The following is a 16,937-nucleotide window of genomic DNA, read 5'->3' as shown; positions in this document are numbered from 1 at the left end:
CTACCTTTACTGAAGGGAGCAGCTGGTAACAGTGGCCTTGGGCAGTAAAGAGTAAAAATCCGGCCCTGGAGAGGTCTTCTCTGCTACTGGCTGCTACCTTCTGTGGGCAGGGCTAAAACGTATGCACTTTGTGTCCAACCATAGCTAAGGCTGCCAAGAACCAGAGACATGGTGCTCACTTCAAATCAAAAGGGTATAAAAGATTTTTGAGTTCAACTTAAGCCATCTCTTTTTTGTTGGTTTAGCTTTGGAGAAAGTGAGGATGAGGAAAAAATATTTCTCTCTTTGTGATTTGGGTTACCCTTCAACATAAAGTAAGTAAGTGGAATGCTTGTTGTCATTGAAGACTGACAACAAAAGGGAGTTTGTAGTATTGTGGAATAGGCCTGAAACTGTTGTCACATTTTATCGATCTTTCTTCCCAAGTTGAGGAAAGGTTTTAGCAATGGTAGAATAATGTAAAATGGCCCACTAAGGAGCACAGGGACTAGTAAACGCATGGCAGGGCTTCTATCCTTGCTCTATCCACAACTAAAACAAAAGTTTTGGCTTGGGATGCATTTTTAATCTGTATATGTACAAAAAGGATCCGCAATCCAGACCAGGTTGAAGTAAAAGGCTGATATCTTTATACAAAAAATCCACAGACATGCAATAAAATCACAGGATCAACTCACGCGTATCGGGCCTACCATCTGCCCTTAATCGTAGTTAAAAGTGAACCTGTTCAAGGAGAAATTTATGTGAAACCAGGGAGGAGTGAACTCCACCCCCGGAGACACACAAGCTGCTCCTTAAAGAGACAAACATCCTCAAAAGATGCAATACAAAAGTACAAAATTATTGAAAAATAGCATATAAAAAGATGTTAAAAGTTTCGTTACCACCAAAATGTACAATATCCTATGTAACAAACGAAAAAGACGATCATCAATAACAATCCACATAATGTAATAAATGGGTATAACACATATTGCAATTATAAGCGGAACAGGTACTCAGTATGTGTAAACTAAGCTTAAATCCCACTTATTTAAACCATGTGGTGTACGAGTGCCCAGTCTGTGAATCCAAAAGGCTTCACGTTTCAGCAACAATCTTTGGATGTCACCACCCCTAACTGGACAGACCACCCGCTCCACCCCCTGAAAACTGAAGGAGGATAGATCACCCCTATGCATAGTTTCAAAGTGTTTAGAAACGGCAGATTTGCGAAAAGTGTTCCAATTGGTGCCACAATAGTGTTCTGCTACACGCGCTCTTAAGTGGTGAGTAGTACAGCCCACATATTAAATGTGGCATATCAAGCAAGAAATTACATAAATCGTGCATAGCCACTAAAGCTAAATTGTGTGGGATGGAAGAATAGAGTGATGTGACATCCATAGTCACCCACAAAAACCCGTCATACCACACAAAGCCATCGAAGCTTGAGAGAACGTGGCGAGTGTCCTGCAAGTAACCGGGGAGTCTGGTGACAAGGGGATGTAGATGTGCATCAACCCACTCTCCCAGACGCTCCCCCACGGAGCCAATCCCGGCCACAATTGGCCGGCCCCGGGGAGGAACGCCCGGTTTGTGGATCTTCGGGAGGTGGTGGAAGACGGGCACAACCGGGTGCAATGGACAGATACTCAGACATTCGTTTGGTCAATACACCCGTGCTGTGCCCGAGGTCCAGCAGCACCCGAAGATCCCGAAGGAAATCCTGGGTTGGATCCCGGAGCAAGGGCCGATACACATCCACATCTCCCAACTGTCTGAGGGCCTCCGCTCGATAGTCCAGTGCATCCTGGACTACCACCGAACCTCCCTTGTCCGTCGAGCGTATGACAATATTGCTATCATTCTCAAGTGCAATCAAAGCTTGTCGCTCAGAGACAGAGAGGTCGGAAGGAGCCCTAGATGCCCTGGACAGTGTGGCCAGTTCCTTATCAACAAGATCCTGAAACAGGTCTAACTCGGGAGACCTAGCATTAACGGGGTAGAAGGATGGATTGGAAATAGTAATAGGAACCACCTGCTGCAACCCCACCCCCTCAGACACTAGCTCGTCCAAGTCCCGTAACGCACATAAAGTCCTAATGTCCCGGAATGAGGAAACATCCTCTATACACTTCAGGGGCAAGGACCGTGAGTCACGGGATCGCATGGACTCAGGCTCGTCCGATAAAAAATGTTTTCTCACCACTAAGTTTCTCACAAATTTGTTGAGATCCAAAATAGTGTGAAACAGGGCAAAATGACAAGAAGGAGCAAAGGACAATCCTCTAGACAAGAGATTAACCTGATCAGAAGAGAGAGCATGACTGGAAAGTTTAACAACATTGTGGATAGAGGAGTTAGGATCCCCTAATAATGAGAGTTTTGATTTTCTATGTTTGCGCCCCGCTCGCCGGGTGCGTTTCTTTTTTGTTTCCGTTTTTTCGGTTTGGTTGTTTTTTTGGGGGTTCTGTAATAGGACCTGGGGGGAATAGGAACACCCGATGTCTGTAGCACTGTAGGGACCCCTGGTGCATGGGAGTTACTCGAAAAGACAGTTTGTAAATTGAAACGGTGCGACTCTGACACATCCGAAGTGTCAGATTGGGATCCTAGGTTATCTGAAGAGCTAAAGCTCACATTCTTTTTTAGAGTAAATTTCTTAAGAATAGATTTAGGCGATCTATAAACCGATATGCCACCTTCAATATGTGGGCTGTACTACTCGCCACTTAAGAGCGCGTGTAGCAGAACACTATTGTGGCACCAATTGGAACACTTTTCGCAAATCTGATGTTTCTAAACACTTTGAAACTATGCATAGGGGTGATCTATCCTCCTTCAGTTTTCAGGGGGTGGAGCGGGTGGTCTGTCCAGTTAGGGGTGGTGACATCCAAAGATTGTTGCTGAAACGTGAAGCCTTTTGGATTCACAGACTGGGCACTCGTACACCACAGGGTTTAAATAAGAAGTGGGATTTAAGCTTAGTTTACACATACTGAGTACCTGTTCCGCTTATAATTGCAATATGTGTTATACCCATTTATTACATTATGTGGATTGTTATTGATGTTCGTCTTTTTCGTTTGTTACATAGGATATTGTACATTTTGGTGGTAACGAAACTTAACATCTTTTTATATGCTATTTTTCAATGATATTATTGTACTTTTGTATTGCATCTTTTGAGGAGGTTTGTCTCTTTAAGGAGCAGCTTGTGTGTCTCCGGTGGTGGAGTTCACTCCTCCCTGGTTTCACATAAATTTCTCCTTGGACAGGTTCACTTTTAACTACGATTAAGGGCAGATGGTAGGCCCGATACGCGCGAGTTGATCCTGTGATTTTATTGCAGGTCTGTGGATTTTTTGAATAAAGATATCAGCCTTTTACTTCAACCTGGTCTGGATTGCGGATCCTTTTTGTACATATCCATTTCACTATGGCTTGGCTTGCCTGATCCTGCACCGACTGGTATGATGTTTGGGGGTCCTGAGCTCACATGAACTTTCCCCACTGCATTTTTAATCTGTAATTGTATCCAATGTGCTAGTGATGAGGTTGACAAATGCCAGGAGGGCAATCAATCAATGAATTAGGTTTGCAAACCCAGATATTCAAATGCAGAGATTTCAGTGCAGCTGAAGTCTTCAAGAAATGCCAGGATTGATTGATAAATAAAAATGTGAGGTATCTAGAATTAGAATACCTGCTTCTGATCAAAATTGCTCTAACTGCAAAGTAATACATTTCAGAAGCCTCCATTTCCTTAACCCTTTTATGGACTATGCTATGCAAATAAAGTACATCCCTCAGAGGATAGAGTGTTACCCTTCCGTAATCAAATGTCTCTGCAATAGTCCAAGGCCAATTATAAACATTATTTACTTTGTAGGAATGTAGGGGAGGGAACCAGCGTACCCAAAGAAAACTGATGCCGACACAGGTAGAATATGCACCCTTCATACAAATAATGTCTTCTTGGCTGAGATTGTAACCTGGGATGCCTGTGCTTCAAGGCAATAATGTTAGTCACTTGGCCAACATGGCTCTGAAATAGTTGGATGCTTAGCCAGCAAGAGCTACTGTAAGTGCAACTAAACAAATCAGGAATGATGATATAGTTTGCAGGAACATGGGACAGAGCAGACTTACTCTTAACAATAAGTTTACAAGGAGTCTGGATTCAAAAGTTTTTTTAGACACAGCTATGTTTACTTTTTTGACACTGAAAGAGGACATTCAACTCTCCTCTATTGGGAATTCCCATCAGTGCGATGTGACAGCCTTGGGTTTTGTATTGTGAAAGGCTGAGGTCAAGGATTTCAGCATCACATCGCATCACGCACACTTGTCAATGGCTGCCATCTGGTTGACAATCGTTATGGACAAGCAGCCTCTAAGGAAAGGAGAGGGTCACTAAACACCACTACTTTTACCTGCTCTTCAGTTCCCAAATGTCACAAACTTTTGAGCAATTACATTGCTATCAAGCTCAACAGAATTTGTTATTTTCCCAGTTTTAGAGCAGTATTATGATGCCTCTTAGGCACGGATCATGTGGTAACGGTTTGAGTACTTCTGTCACACTGCATCACACCAAGGGCCATATGCAATTAACGTTTTCTCCTGAGTTTTCTCCTAGGAGATAATTTTTCATCTTCCATTTAAAATAACTTTTCAGCACTTTGAAATTAAAAAGGTACCAAAAAATAGTCGAAACAGTACTATCAGAAATATTTTGAGTATTTTCTTGCTTGCTGGTGGTTTAAAAGGCATTTTATTTACAAATTGGAAAATGTAAACTAGGAGTAAACTCAGGAGAAAAAGTTAATTGCATATTGGCCCAAGTATCAAAATCTCCATAGACTTTCATTCTTGCGGCAAAATTGCTTAACGCAACTTTGCCGCAACACCATATAGTGTGAAAGGAATATACTGTACATATATGTGAAAGGATATACAGTACTGCCCATAATTATTCATACCCCTGGCAAATTTTGACTTTGTCATTTCCCGTCAAAAAAATTACTGCTGGTTGATTAAAAGTAACTAAGGGTGTACATCAAAAAAGGGCGTCAGGAAAAAAGGGCGCGTGGTGTAAACGATAAGCAGTATTATCGTTTATAACAATATTGTGTAGAATTTCGTTTACAAATAGTGTTTTAAGAATTTATAAATCATTAAATAATGTGTATGAGATCGGCAATTCTTAAAACGTTAATCTTCCCTGTTACTAAACTGAAACTTATATTTACGTTTGTTAAAAACCCTCCCTGTACCTATCCCTAACCTCTAGACCCCCTGGTGGTGCCTAAACCTAAGACCCCCCTGGTGGTGCCTAAACCTAAGACCCCCCTGGTGGTGCCTAAACCTAAGACCCCCTATGGATAATAAGGTTTTAAAAACATTAATACATAAAAAATGTAAATAAAAAAATGTAAATAATTTTTTTGGGTGGATAATGTTTTAGAAATGTTTTAGAAATAGTGATTTAGTATCTTTATAAACGTTATTCGTCACGGGCTCATTTTGTAAAGTTAAATCATCACAAGCACAGTTATAAAACGTTAATAATCTCCGGCGCCTTTTTTTCCCTGTTCGGCGCCCATTAAACGATATTTATAATGGGAGTGAATGGGGCGCCCTTTTTGTCCACTTGTCTAATGCGCCCAAATCTCCTGCTTCCGACATCTGTGTCTCCCAAAAGATAAGATGATTTACAAGAGGCATTATTGTGGAACAACAAACATTTCTCAGCTTTTATTTACCGTACATGTGAGCAAAAAGTGTCCACTCCAAAATTATTCATACCCTTCACAAACTGTCACAGTCTGTGGGAAAATCCAAAGTTCTATACCATTCCAAGTAGTCCAAGCTGTTCTAAAGCATCCTAATTACACTGATTAATTGGGAACAGCAGTTTTAATCAACACAACAGGTGAAAAACAGCAGCTCTCTGCAGTTGGTTTGTGGACAGTCATGGCTAAGACAAAGGAGCTCAGTGAGGACCTGCGGCTGCGCGTTGTGGCTGCTCAAAAGTAAGGAAAGGGCTACAAGGCCATTTCTAAATGTTCTCAAGTTCCAGAGGCTACAGTGCAAACTTTTTTCCCCAAAATAATAAATCTTATACATCGTCCTATTATTTTTTAGGAGACAACTATGTCATTTCCCGTCAAAAATTTGCCAGGGTTATGAATAATTTTGGGTAGCACTGTAGAAATAGAGATAGATATAGGTAGATATATAGACAGATAAAGATAACTAGATATAGATATATACCGTATAACAAAACAAGCGTGGAATTGCAGCACACAGCTCTTTTTATTAGAGCAATCAAACTATAAAAACAGCAGCAGACAGTTTCAATGCATTGATGAAGGTTGGGGAGCTGTGTGCTGCAATTCCACGCTTGTTTATACTTGGGGTCTTGGCCACCCTAATTGCATGCACACCCATCGACTAGGCTTGTGTCAGCTGCTGACTCCCCCTGGAGAGTGTGTGAGTGAGTGTATTTTTTTAATTTTTTTTTAAATTTACTTTCGGACGCGTGTCCGGACCAATTTCAAATCATGGCATTACTACCTGGAAACATAAGTTCCGGGGGTCTCAAGTCTCTCCTGCACACCTGGGTGAAACCAAAAACAGCCAAACAGATTTCACACATTCGTGTCAATGGGAAAATGTAAAAGGCTACCAATTTCACAATAATGGCGTCCACAAACTTGGCACAGATGGTCACTTGATGACCAAGGTTACAAATTAAGGTAAGGTGGGCGGAGAACAGCCAATCACATTTCAGCCATTTATTTTAAAATGTGAAAATATAAACTGCAGCCATTCAGACTGTTAATCGCAGGGTTAAATCAAACTTGGCACAGTTGGTCACTGGGTGACTGGAGTTAAGATTTTGGAAAGTGGGTGGAGTCTGCAAATGCCATAATTCAAGTGTTGCCATTTTTACACGGTTAATAGCAGAGGCATCAAACCTGCTACAGTCGGTCATTGAATGACTGGCGTTCAAATTCAGAAGAGGGTGTATCCAAAAACTGCCAATATATTTGATTGATAAACTTCCATTCTCTCATGACTGATGTTAAGGACCCCAAAGCTCACAAACTTGGTCAATGTGTGAGAGTGTGTATCTGTACCCAACTAAAATCAAATACATACCTGAGCAATGCCGGGTCTTCAGCTAGCAATCCATAAATGTGGCAGATTAACCTCCTATCAATTAGCAGTTACTGGTTGCAGCTATAGCTTCCTGTTTGCGGGGGGGGGGGGGGGGGGCTCAGTAACAGCACCTTGTCCCCATGGCAAATTGTGTATCCAAGCATAAGTGCACAGCAATGTGAGCCAGAAAAGAGATGCTGTAATTCGCATGTTACCCGTTAGGGGCTGCAGGGTTTGCAGACAAGGCAGAGAGTGTGTTCATAAAATGATGTCATAACTACCTGTTATAATGTAGCACTGTTGTATGATGTACATTTTCCTTTTTACTTGATAAGTGAAATATTGCAGATCTCATTTATTGTAAAAATTAGATATTGTACTCTTAGTGCTCCATGGGCTCTCCTGTATTTCAGTAATGACTCCATCCCAGGAGACTCATTTTTCTGTATCGTTTTATGCCTTTGTCGGCACACTGGGCTATTACGTTTTAATGGAAGGCCCCTGACCTGTCCCTTCAACTGGCTAAAGATAGACTCGACTTCACTATGCTGCCTGATAATCTATGCCAGCATGGAAAATCCAGACAAATATGAGGCCACCTGGGAGGAATTGATTGCTTATAGAGGCTTTGGACTGTTGTCTGGTTCTGTTGTGCCTTGAATCTCCTAGTATAGACTTTGACACACCTACCAATTGCTGAATATCTTTGCATTTTATATTGCTCTTTGTTAGAGCTGGTTGGTTTGTTGTTTGTTGGTGTCTTATTCTGGAAATACTTTGTATGATTACAGTTTGCTTTATTTTACTGAGCTGTATTGCTTTCAGACCATGTATATCAGGTATGCCCAACTCCAGTCCTCAAGGGCCGAGATCCTCACACATTTTTGGCACAGCTCATTTTATTGATGGGACGGAATCAGAGAAGGTGGATCATCAAGTAGAACACATTTGCCATGTCTCTGTCCATCTTCAACACTGGCATGGATACGGCCCTTAAGGATTGGTATATAATTCATCCTTTAACCCATTCGCGTTCCGTCGTTTTCACTTGAGCAATGTTTACCCCCCATTGATTAGCCTATAACTTTATCACTACTTATCACAATGAACTGATCTATATCTTGTTTTTTCCACCACCAATTAGGCTTTCTTTGGGGGGGTACATTTTGCTAAGAGCCACTTTACTGTAAATGCATTTTAACAGGAAGAATAAGAAAAAAAAAACGGAAAAAAATCATTATTTCTCAGTTTTCAGCCATTATAGTTTTAAAATAATACATGCCTCCATAATTAAAACTCATGTATTTTATTTGCCCATATGTCCCGGTTATTACCCCTTTAAAATTATGTCCCTATCACAATGTATGGCGACAATATTTTATTTGGAAATAAAGGTGCATTTTTTCCGTTTTGCATCTATCACTATTTACAAGTTTAAAATAAAAAAAAATAGAAATATTTCATCTTTACATAGATATTTAAAAAGTTTAGACCCTTAGGTAAATATTTACATGTTTTTTTTTTATTGTAATGGTTTTTTTTAGATTAAACATTTTATTTGGGTATTTTTGGGAGGGTAGGATGTAAACCAAAGTTTTTTTAATGTAAATGTGTGTTGATTTTAATTTTTTTTACTTTTTGTTGTAGTTTTACTTTTTGGCCACAAGATGGCAGCCATGAGTTTGTTTACATGACGTCACTCTAAGCGTAACACGCTTAGAGTGACGCATCGGGGAGAAAACGGCCAGAAAAAGCGAAGCTTCCGAGAGAAGCTGTCGCTTTTTCAGCGGGGGAGAGGAATCAGTGATCGGGCACCATAGCCCGATACATTGATTCCATGGCTACCGAATCCGCGGGCGAGAGTGCGCGTGCACGCGCGCGATCGGGCGCAGTAGCGCGCATGGTTCCTGGACGTAGTTTCTACGTCCAGGAACCAAAATAGGTTAATATACTTTTTTGTTTATAAAAAAAAAAAAAAAAAAATTACAGATCATTTATTGTTAAAGTGAATGGGAACCGCATTTACAAAAATGAGACAGATACTTACCCAAGGAGAGGGAAGGCTCTGGGTCCTATAGAGCCTTTAAAAACACACGATTGGTTCGCATGATGACCAGGGGCCCCGGACCTCTCTCACTGGCCGGGGCCCCAAGGCCAACACGCGATACCTGGAGGGGAGTGCAGGTGGGCCTGGACCTCTCACACCCAGGCTCTGGACCTCTCACATCCAGAAAACCCACCAACACTGCCTCCATACTGATTGCTAAATTTGACACACACAAGCAATAGAACACAGCAATACATGCATCCAGCTACATATAAGTGGCCAGCAGGTGCTCGTCAGCCAATCAGGATGCACTGTCATACACCCTTTACCTGCCATACCACATCCAGCAGCCATTAGCATTCAGGTGGGAGGCTTCAGTTGGACGCAAATCGCAAGATTGCGTCGCTAGCAGGACCGCGCCGTGCAGGCATCCCTCCCACAGGGGTCCCTCCCTAACCGCTCACCTGTCCGCCATGTCCTAGAGCTGAAAAAAAGCGTTTAAAAACACACGATTGGTTCGCATGATGACCAGGGGCCCCGGACCTCTCTTACTGGCCGGGGCCTTCCGGCTCCTCTCCTGGTCCCCTCGTTGCAGTGCTGGCTCGCACGGTAGCAGTATTTGACTAAATTAGTCAAATACTGCTTTACCCGGCCGAAGGAGGCTTCAGAAGTCTTCAGGGAGCCCGAGTGCTCCTGAAGAAGGGCGGCCCTGTACTGCGCCTGCGCAAGCACGTTCTCTTGCATGCTCACGCCTGTGCAGTATGGAGCCACACGGCTCCCGAAGACTTCCAAATACCCTTTCGGTGAGGGATTAAAAAAAGAGGGGGGGGAGCCAGCACAGGATAGAGAGCACCGGAAGAGGAGACGGAAGGCTCTATACAACCCAGAGCCTTCCCTCTCCTTAGGTAAGCATTTGCTTCATTTTTTATTAAATGCGGTTCTCATTCACTTTAAAGGTATTGTAGATCTCCCCTCTTAGACCCAATTACTTCTCTCTCTCTCTCTCTCTCTCCCTCTCTCTCTCTCTCATTAGGGGCAGTCAATTATACGCTAATAATTCTGAATTTGTGTAAATATTTTTGCAATTGCATGCTGCAGCTTGGAAATGCCCCAATCAAATGCAGCAGCTGCACTTGATGGTCTGTTTCCAAGCTGCACACAATGTAGAACATTAGACTTTAGCATCAATCAGGATTATTAGCATCTAGTTGACCATCCCTTCCTCCCTACAATAGCACTGAGGTTGCTGACAGGGTTTCCGGGAGGGGTTATAGTATCACCAGAGGTCTCAGGAACTGCAACCACAAACCACCTGGACTATACTTCAGTCTCTGGTAACTTCAATAGTGAGCTGTGTAACGATTGGTGTCAGCACGCAGAGAGAATCTGATTATTGGTGATCTGCAGAATCACCAAGAATACAGATATACACCTGATTATGGATGATCTGCAGAATCACCAATAATACAGATATATCACTAACCTCTGGACACCTATATAGTGTGAGTGTTTGGTGCAACAGTAATAACTGAGTGAGGACCACCCGAGGAGCAGGTGGTCCTTGGCAGTATGAGAAATACCTCCCTTTGGAAGTGCAGAGATCTTGCAGCAGCCTGAGACATCCAAGGGGGCGGAGTCCCAGGCTGAATAGCAAGACGACCCGGTGGCTAGTGACCCCTGGAAGATGGGCGTCACAAGCAGGTCTGGAGAATAACACAAAAGATACTACAGTTCCCTAGTCTTGGGTGCGAGGTCCGTGGTCTCAGCAACCTGGAACTAGTCTGGAGTATAACACAAGGATAAACAGAAGTAATCTGGCTCAGTGTGAATTCCCAGGTCCTACTGGTTCAAAACAAACACACTGTAGGATCTGACTATGGTCTGAATGCTTCCACGTAAGTGTTCGCAATGGCAGACAACCAGCAACTGACAAGCAAGCTGTGTATATAGTTGCAGGACTCTGCCGCCCCGCCTGAGCCACTCAGCCAATCAGGAGTCCAGCAGGAATCAGCTGATCGTCCAGATCAGCTGATACCTCTGCTGCTGGTATAAAGGTCCTGACTTCTGGCGCGCGCGCGTAGCTCTCCATCCATCTGTGTGAACTAACAGACCAAGCCACACCAGACGCATGCTGCTGCGTGCAAACCACCGCGTTGGATGCGGAAACAGCCGCCTTACTGCCAGTACATGCGGCGTCTTTTCCGCGATCTCTCACAAGCTGTAGGTAAGTTTATATATTCTTCAAAGCCTTTATCATTAATAAAAAGTCACCCAGATGACCTGTTCAGACCTATTTTTAAACTACAGCTGTCTATCTAAATAGGTTCAGGGTGTACATATAATAAAAGGCACCTACGAAAAAGGGTGCCGGATATTGCTACTTATAGAATATGGGTAAATGTACGGATATTCTACCACTTCATTCCAATAGTAAAATACCGGTAAAGACAACCAATATTTTTCTAGGACATAACTCAACCCTCCTCTCACACAGAACCCTCCCTCTACTGATGCCTAACCATGATCTCTCCCCCTCCCCAGTGGTGCCTAACCCTCAACCTCCCTGGCATTATGATTATTTCCATATTTAGGTTCTAAAAGTCATGCAATTTTTTCACAAGCTTTTAGACCCTAAAAACAAGAAGAAAAACATACCTCAGAGAGGTCTGCAGCAGCTCCTGCATAAAACTCACTCAGGCACGGGATTACCACTCTGTTCTGCGGCTTTCCATCCCGAGCCTGACTCGGGATTACCGCTAAGGAGGTTCACCCTCCACCCACTGGGCCTAACCCTTATCCCACACACAAAGCTGCATTACAGGCAACTGAGGTTGCCCGGAGGCTTCCAAAGTGTGATTTTGGTATGGAGACTTCCTATTGTAATTATATGACTTTCCCTACAATTTACTTATTGAGACTGCCACTATACGATTATGGTATTGAGACTTCCTATTGCTGTTAAAAAAATATTGTGCACCCTTATTATAATGTGGGTACTGCAAAAGCTGCTACATTGTGCTCTATGTGGCGCTTTTTTAATCGCTTGCCGTATGTGCCTTTTTACCTGCTTTGAGTTCAGGTGCTCAGCCTCATATCATAGGTAAATGTCATGTGATGCAGAGCATGAAACCCACTGGTCTGTTTCATTCTTCCCAGTACTCCTCACCTACTGAAGAAGCCAATGTGCCACACGTACAGGGCCGGCGCTACAAGTAAGGGAAAGGGGGCAATTGTCCCCGGGCCCCAGAGACCTCGGGGCCCCCCTTTTCCAGCCAAAGATGTCCTGCGTCCCGGCCGCGACAGCCGGCAAATGCTTTGGCCACCTGCTCAGTGTCAGCCCCAATGCATGAAGGGATGCAGAGAGTCAGGGAACCGAGCAAAGACAGAACATACTTGATACCACCTGGCGGCGTCATGATCTCCATGGTTCCCTGGCTGTGTTAAAATCAGTCATCAAGACTGATTTTAACCCTTAAAGTGACCTTGGGGGGGGGGGGGGGGGGGAAGAGGGGGGCTGGGGGAATATGCATGTTAGGTGAGCTTGCAGCCCGATATCTAAACCCTAAAAATGGCCCTGTAGTGGGTGTGTGGAGAGAGTGGAGTCTTGTTTAAATAGGCTTCAAATTCATCTTGGCATGCATATCCACAGTCCAGTCCACCCCCCCCCCCCCCCCTCTACAAGGTCACTGTTAGAGTTTAGATAGCCCCCCAGAGAGGGCACTATATAGTTGTGGGGAAAGGGGGGGGGGGCTCAGTTGACTTGGGGAGCTGTGTGGGGATTTGCTCAAATTAAGGGGCCTCTACCCTGATGCCGGTTATGGGGGCCCAAAAGATTAATTTTGCCCCGGGACCCCATCATCTCTAGAATCAACCCTGCACACGTAAGCCCTGAAACTGTTAAATGATCCATTTGAATGTCCTGGTACTAGCCTAACTTTATATATCTTACTCTCATTCTAATTTTGTTGCTGTGAAATTAGTTTGAGTATCACCATAGCAGGACCAGAAAGTAAAGCAAGACCACAAGCAATGTGTGGGGACAGACATTTGGTAACATGGAAGCTAAATAATTATCAAATCCTGAGTCGGGACACTAAAGTTTATGTGTGAGTTATCCTTTATATACCACACCGTCCCCCCATATTCCACATATAGAGAGGTTATTCTTTCCCTTAAAATTGGCCCTACACTGTGATAGGAACACTTGATTGTAAGCTCAAATCAGAAGCAGATAGAATGTTGATGCTATGTGAATGCGCAAGTAGATAAATTCATGTCAAATGATGTTTGAAAAGGAGCATAAAAATGAACTGTAACAAACAAACTGCATAGTCTGACATATCAGTTTTACTGTCATGTTAGAGAGAAAGTATCATTATAGGAAATCTGAAGTGAAAAACTTCTGATATAATGATTTGTATGTGTAGTACAGCTAACAAAAAATAACACATTAGCAGCAGAGTTATGAGTCTAATATAGTTTCCAGTACAGGAAGCGTTAAACTTCAGTTATCTATGCAAAAGAGCCACTGATCTCTCCACGACTTTCAAAGTCGCAGAGAGCTCTGTTTTCTGAAGCTTATTAAAGTGCTTCACTGTATTTTGTTTTTTTCTGCAGAGGACAGTTCAAAAGTTCACTAGCCTGCTCTGTGAAATCATTTAGAATGCTGAGTGTACACTGCAAATATTGGAGAATGATGCAATGTTAAAAAAAAAACAAAAACAAAAAAACATTATATAACTGAAAAAAAATGAGACCATTTTCCTTGCTACTAATGTTCTGGTAATTATCCGTACTACACAACCAATTCATATATATATATATATATATATATATATATATATATATATATATATATATATATATATATATATATATATATATATATATATATATATATATATATATATATATATATATATATATATATATATATATATATATATATATATATATATATATATATATATATATGTTTACTTTAGTGTCTCTTTAAGGTGATCATCTGACTGATGGAAGCTGCCACTGTGACTCACATACTCTAGTACTACTACTGATTTCAAGGTGATGACCTCACTTCCTCTGCTGTTAATCCCAAATGTCACTGCAATGCCAGTCAGACCAAAAGCAGCTTTCACCATCCAGGTGTGTTCTCTTGTGCACTATGCTTCCAGTGCACTGGATTCCAATCTAGAGGAGATATGAAAAGCACACAGACTTACGCAGGAAAGCGTTGGAGGGAGGTTTGTCGACAACTGTATCACATTGCACTGTCCCATTTTTCTGATCCAATGAAGACCGAACTGAAACAATGTATTCCCCATGTTCTCCATATAACTGTCTCCAGCTGTCATATAGAAACAGAGAATAAACATTAGCACAGAAACTGCGACCTCCTCTAGCTCAGCACAGTGATTGGAAAATATTAAACCAAAAATATACATGGAAAGATATCTTTTGCACATTCCGCATCAGCAGGTTAATTACTTCAAGAAAAAAGATATTTATTCTAATAAATGAAACACACATACAACCCAAATGCAGACCCACAGAATAGCTTATTAAAGGGAACCTGAAGTGAGAGGGATATGGAGGCGGACCTATTTATTTAAAATAAAGCACATTGCTGGCTAGCCTGCTAATCCTCTGTCTCCAATGCCTAGTATACACCATACAATTTGCCCGTTTTGGGTCGAATCAATTTCTGACAGGTCCAATCTGATTTCCGATCAATTTTCTGCTCGCTTCTGTACAAAATTGATCAGAAAAACGATCGGAAATCAGATCGGACCTGTCGGAAGTTACCGTTTCGACACGAAATCTGACAAGAAATTGCATGGTGTGTACCAGGCATAACACTTTTAGCTTTCTTCTTGCCCATATTGAGCACTAGCAAGTGCCCGGTTGGTGCACAGGAGCAGCTGACAGCCTCCCGTGTGAAGGATGACTTTACTTCCTGACCAGAGACACTACCTGGTTTGGGGCATACAGTAAGCAGTGAGCGAAGGCTCTATTGGTTCAGGCAGAGGAGCAATGTCCAACAAGGGTTTTGTATTCCTCCTCCGTACTCACTTGCCCTCTCTAATGCTGCGGCTTTTCAGTGCAGGGAAGTGGAGTCTGCCTGGTATACTTATCTAGTCCTTGAGCAAATCCCTTCGGCCTCGCCTCTCACATTCATCAGATATTTGCTGCTCACATGGTGCATACCATCCCTACTAAAAGTAAACCTGAAGCAAAAATAAACTTATGATATAATGAATTGTATGTGTAGTACAGCTCAGAAATAGAATATTGGCAGCAAAGAAAAGAGTCTCATATTGTTTTCCAGTACAAGTAGAGTTAAACTTCAGTGATCTATGAGCTCTTCCACCCAACTCAAGTCCAAGACAGTCCTGGTTTCGGAAGTATTTTAAAGGTCTCTCAGGGCCCATACACACTAGAGCATTTTGCCGTGAAATATAATAGAAGTGTAAGTGTAAGTGTACGTGTACGTGTAAGTGTACGTACCTACCTACACACACACACACACACACACAAATAAACATATACATATGTACACTTTTCAAACCGTTTTCCAAGCACTGCAATAATTCAACTATTGAATTGAATACTGCATGAGGTAAAAAATCTTTGTGAATGGTCATGCAGTTGTTTGGTTAAAATTACCAAAATATTACCGCATGTGTGAAAATCTTAGTGAACACTCAACAAAATGTTTTTTACCGCATGAGGTGAAGTTACGAACATGAAATTTTTACCAAACAGGTCTTAGGGCTGGTGCACACCAAGCGTTTTTGGTAGCGTTTTAAAACCATTGCTGCCTGTGAAAACGCTTGGCTAATGTACCTCAATGGGATGGTGCACACCAGCGGTGTGAGGTTTTTAGCAAACTGCAAAAGTGGCCCCCTACAGAATGTTTGTGGTATGCAGATGCGTTTCTGCCTCAGTGTAAAGTATAGGAAAAGCTCAAACCGCTAGATCAGAGCGGTTTTCCAGGCGGTTTTGTTACAGTAGCTGTTCAGTAACAGCTTTACTGTAACAATATATGAAATCTGCTACACACAAACGCTCCCAAAAAATGCTAGGCATGTTTAGAAAATCTCTCTAAACATGCCTAGAATCGCTCTGAAAAACTGCTTCAAAACCTCTAGCGTTTTGCAGATCTGCTAGAGTTTTTTGGTGTGCACTGGCCCTAAGTGAATTGAAGCAATGGACATTTATAGTACCTTTAAAGGACAACTGAAGGGAGAGTTATATGGAGGCTGCCATATTTATTTCCTTTTAAACAACTCTACCAGTTGCCTGCAGCCCTGCTGATCTATTTGGCTGCAGTAATGTCTGAACAGCAGCAGAAACAAGCATGCAGCTAATTTTGTCAGATCTGACAATGTCATAAACACCTGATCATCCACATGCTTGTTCAAGGTTTATGGCTAAAAGTATTAGAGGCAGAGGATCCGCATAATAGCGAGGCAACTGGTATGGCTTAAAAAGGAAATAAATTTGGCTGCCTCCATATTCCTCTCACTTCAGTTGTCCTTTATACTATACTGCCTATACTGGGGAACTATACTAGCCCTACTGGGGCACTATACTAGCCATACTGGGGTAACTATACTAGCCATACTGGGGCAACTTAACTTCCTATACTGAAGCAACTATGCTAGCTATGCCACCGCACCTCAGGCCCCCCCCCCCCCCCCCCTGTAACCCGCTGCGCACGACACTGTCCACTAGG

General features: G+C 42.4%; 1 protein-coding gene across 1 annotated transcript in view; it reads right to left on the bottom strand.

The window, feature by feature from the left end:
• The window catches only part of LOC137536763 (heparan-alpha-glucosaminide N-acetyltransferase-like), a 582,763-nt gene that overhangs the window by 533,193 nt on the left and 32,633 nt on the right, over positions 1-16,937 (bottom strand). Inside the window, exon 5 of the mRNA XM_068258971.1 lies at positions 14,422-14,546. Coding sequence (XP_068115072.1) covers positions 14,422-14,546 — 125 coding nt within the window. The remainder of the gene's footprint in view (positions 1-14,421; positions 14,547-16,937) is intronic.

Source organism: Hyperolius riggenbachi, chromosome 10 (assembly GCF_040937935.1).
Source record: "Hyperolius riggenbachi isolate aHypRig1 chromosome 10, aHypRig1.pri, whole genome shotgun sequence".
Taxonomy (NCBI): domain Eukaryota; kingdom Metazoa; phylum Chordata; class Amphibia; order Anura; family Hyperoliidae; genus Hyperolius; species Hyperolius riggenbachi.
Note: the sequence above shows the minus strand (reverse complement) of the source record. Positions and strands in the feature narration are given on the sequence as shown.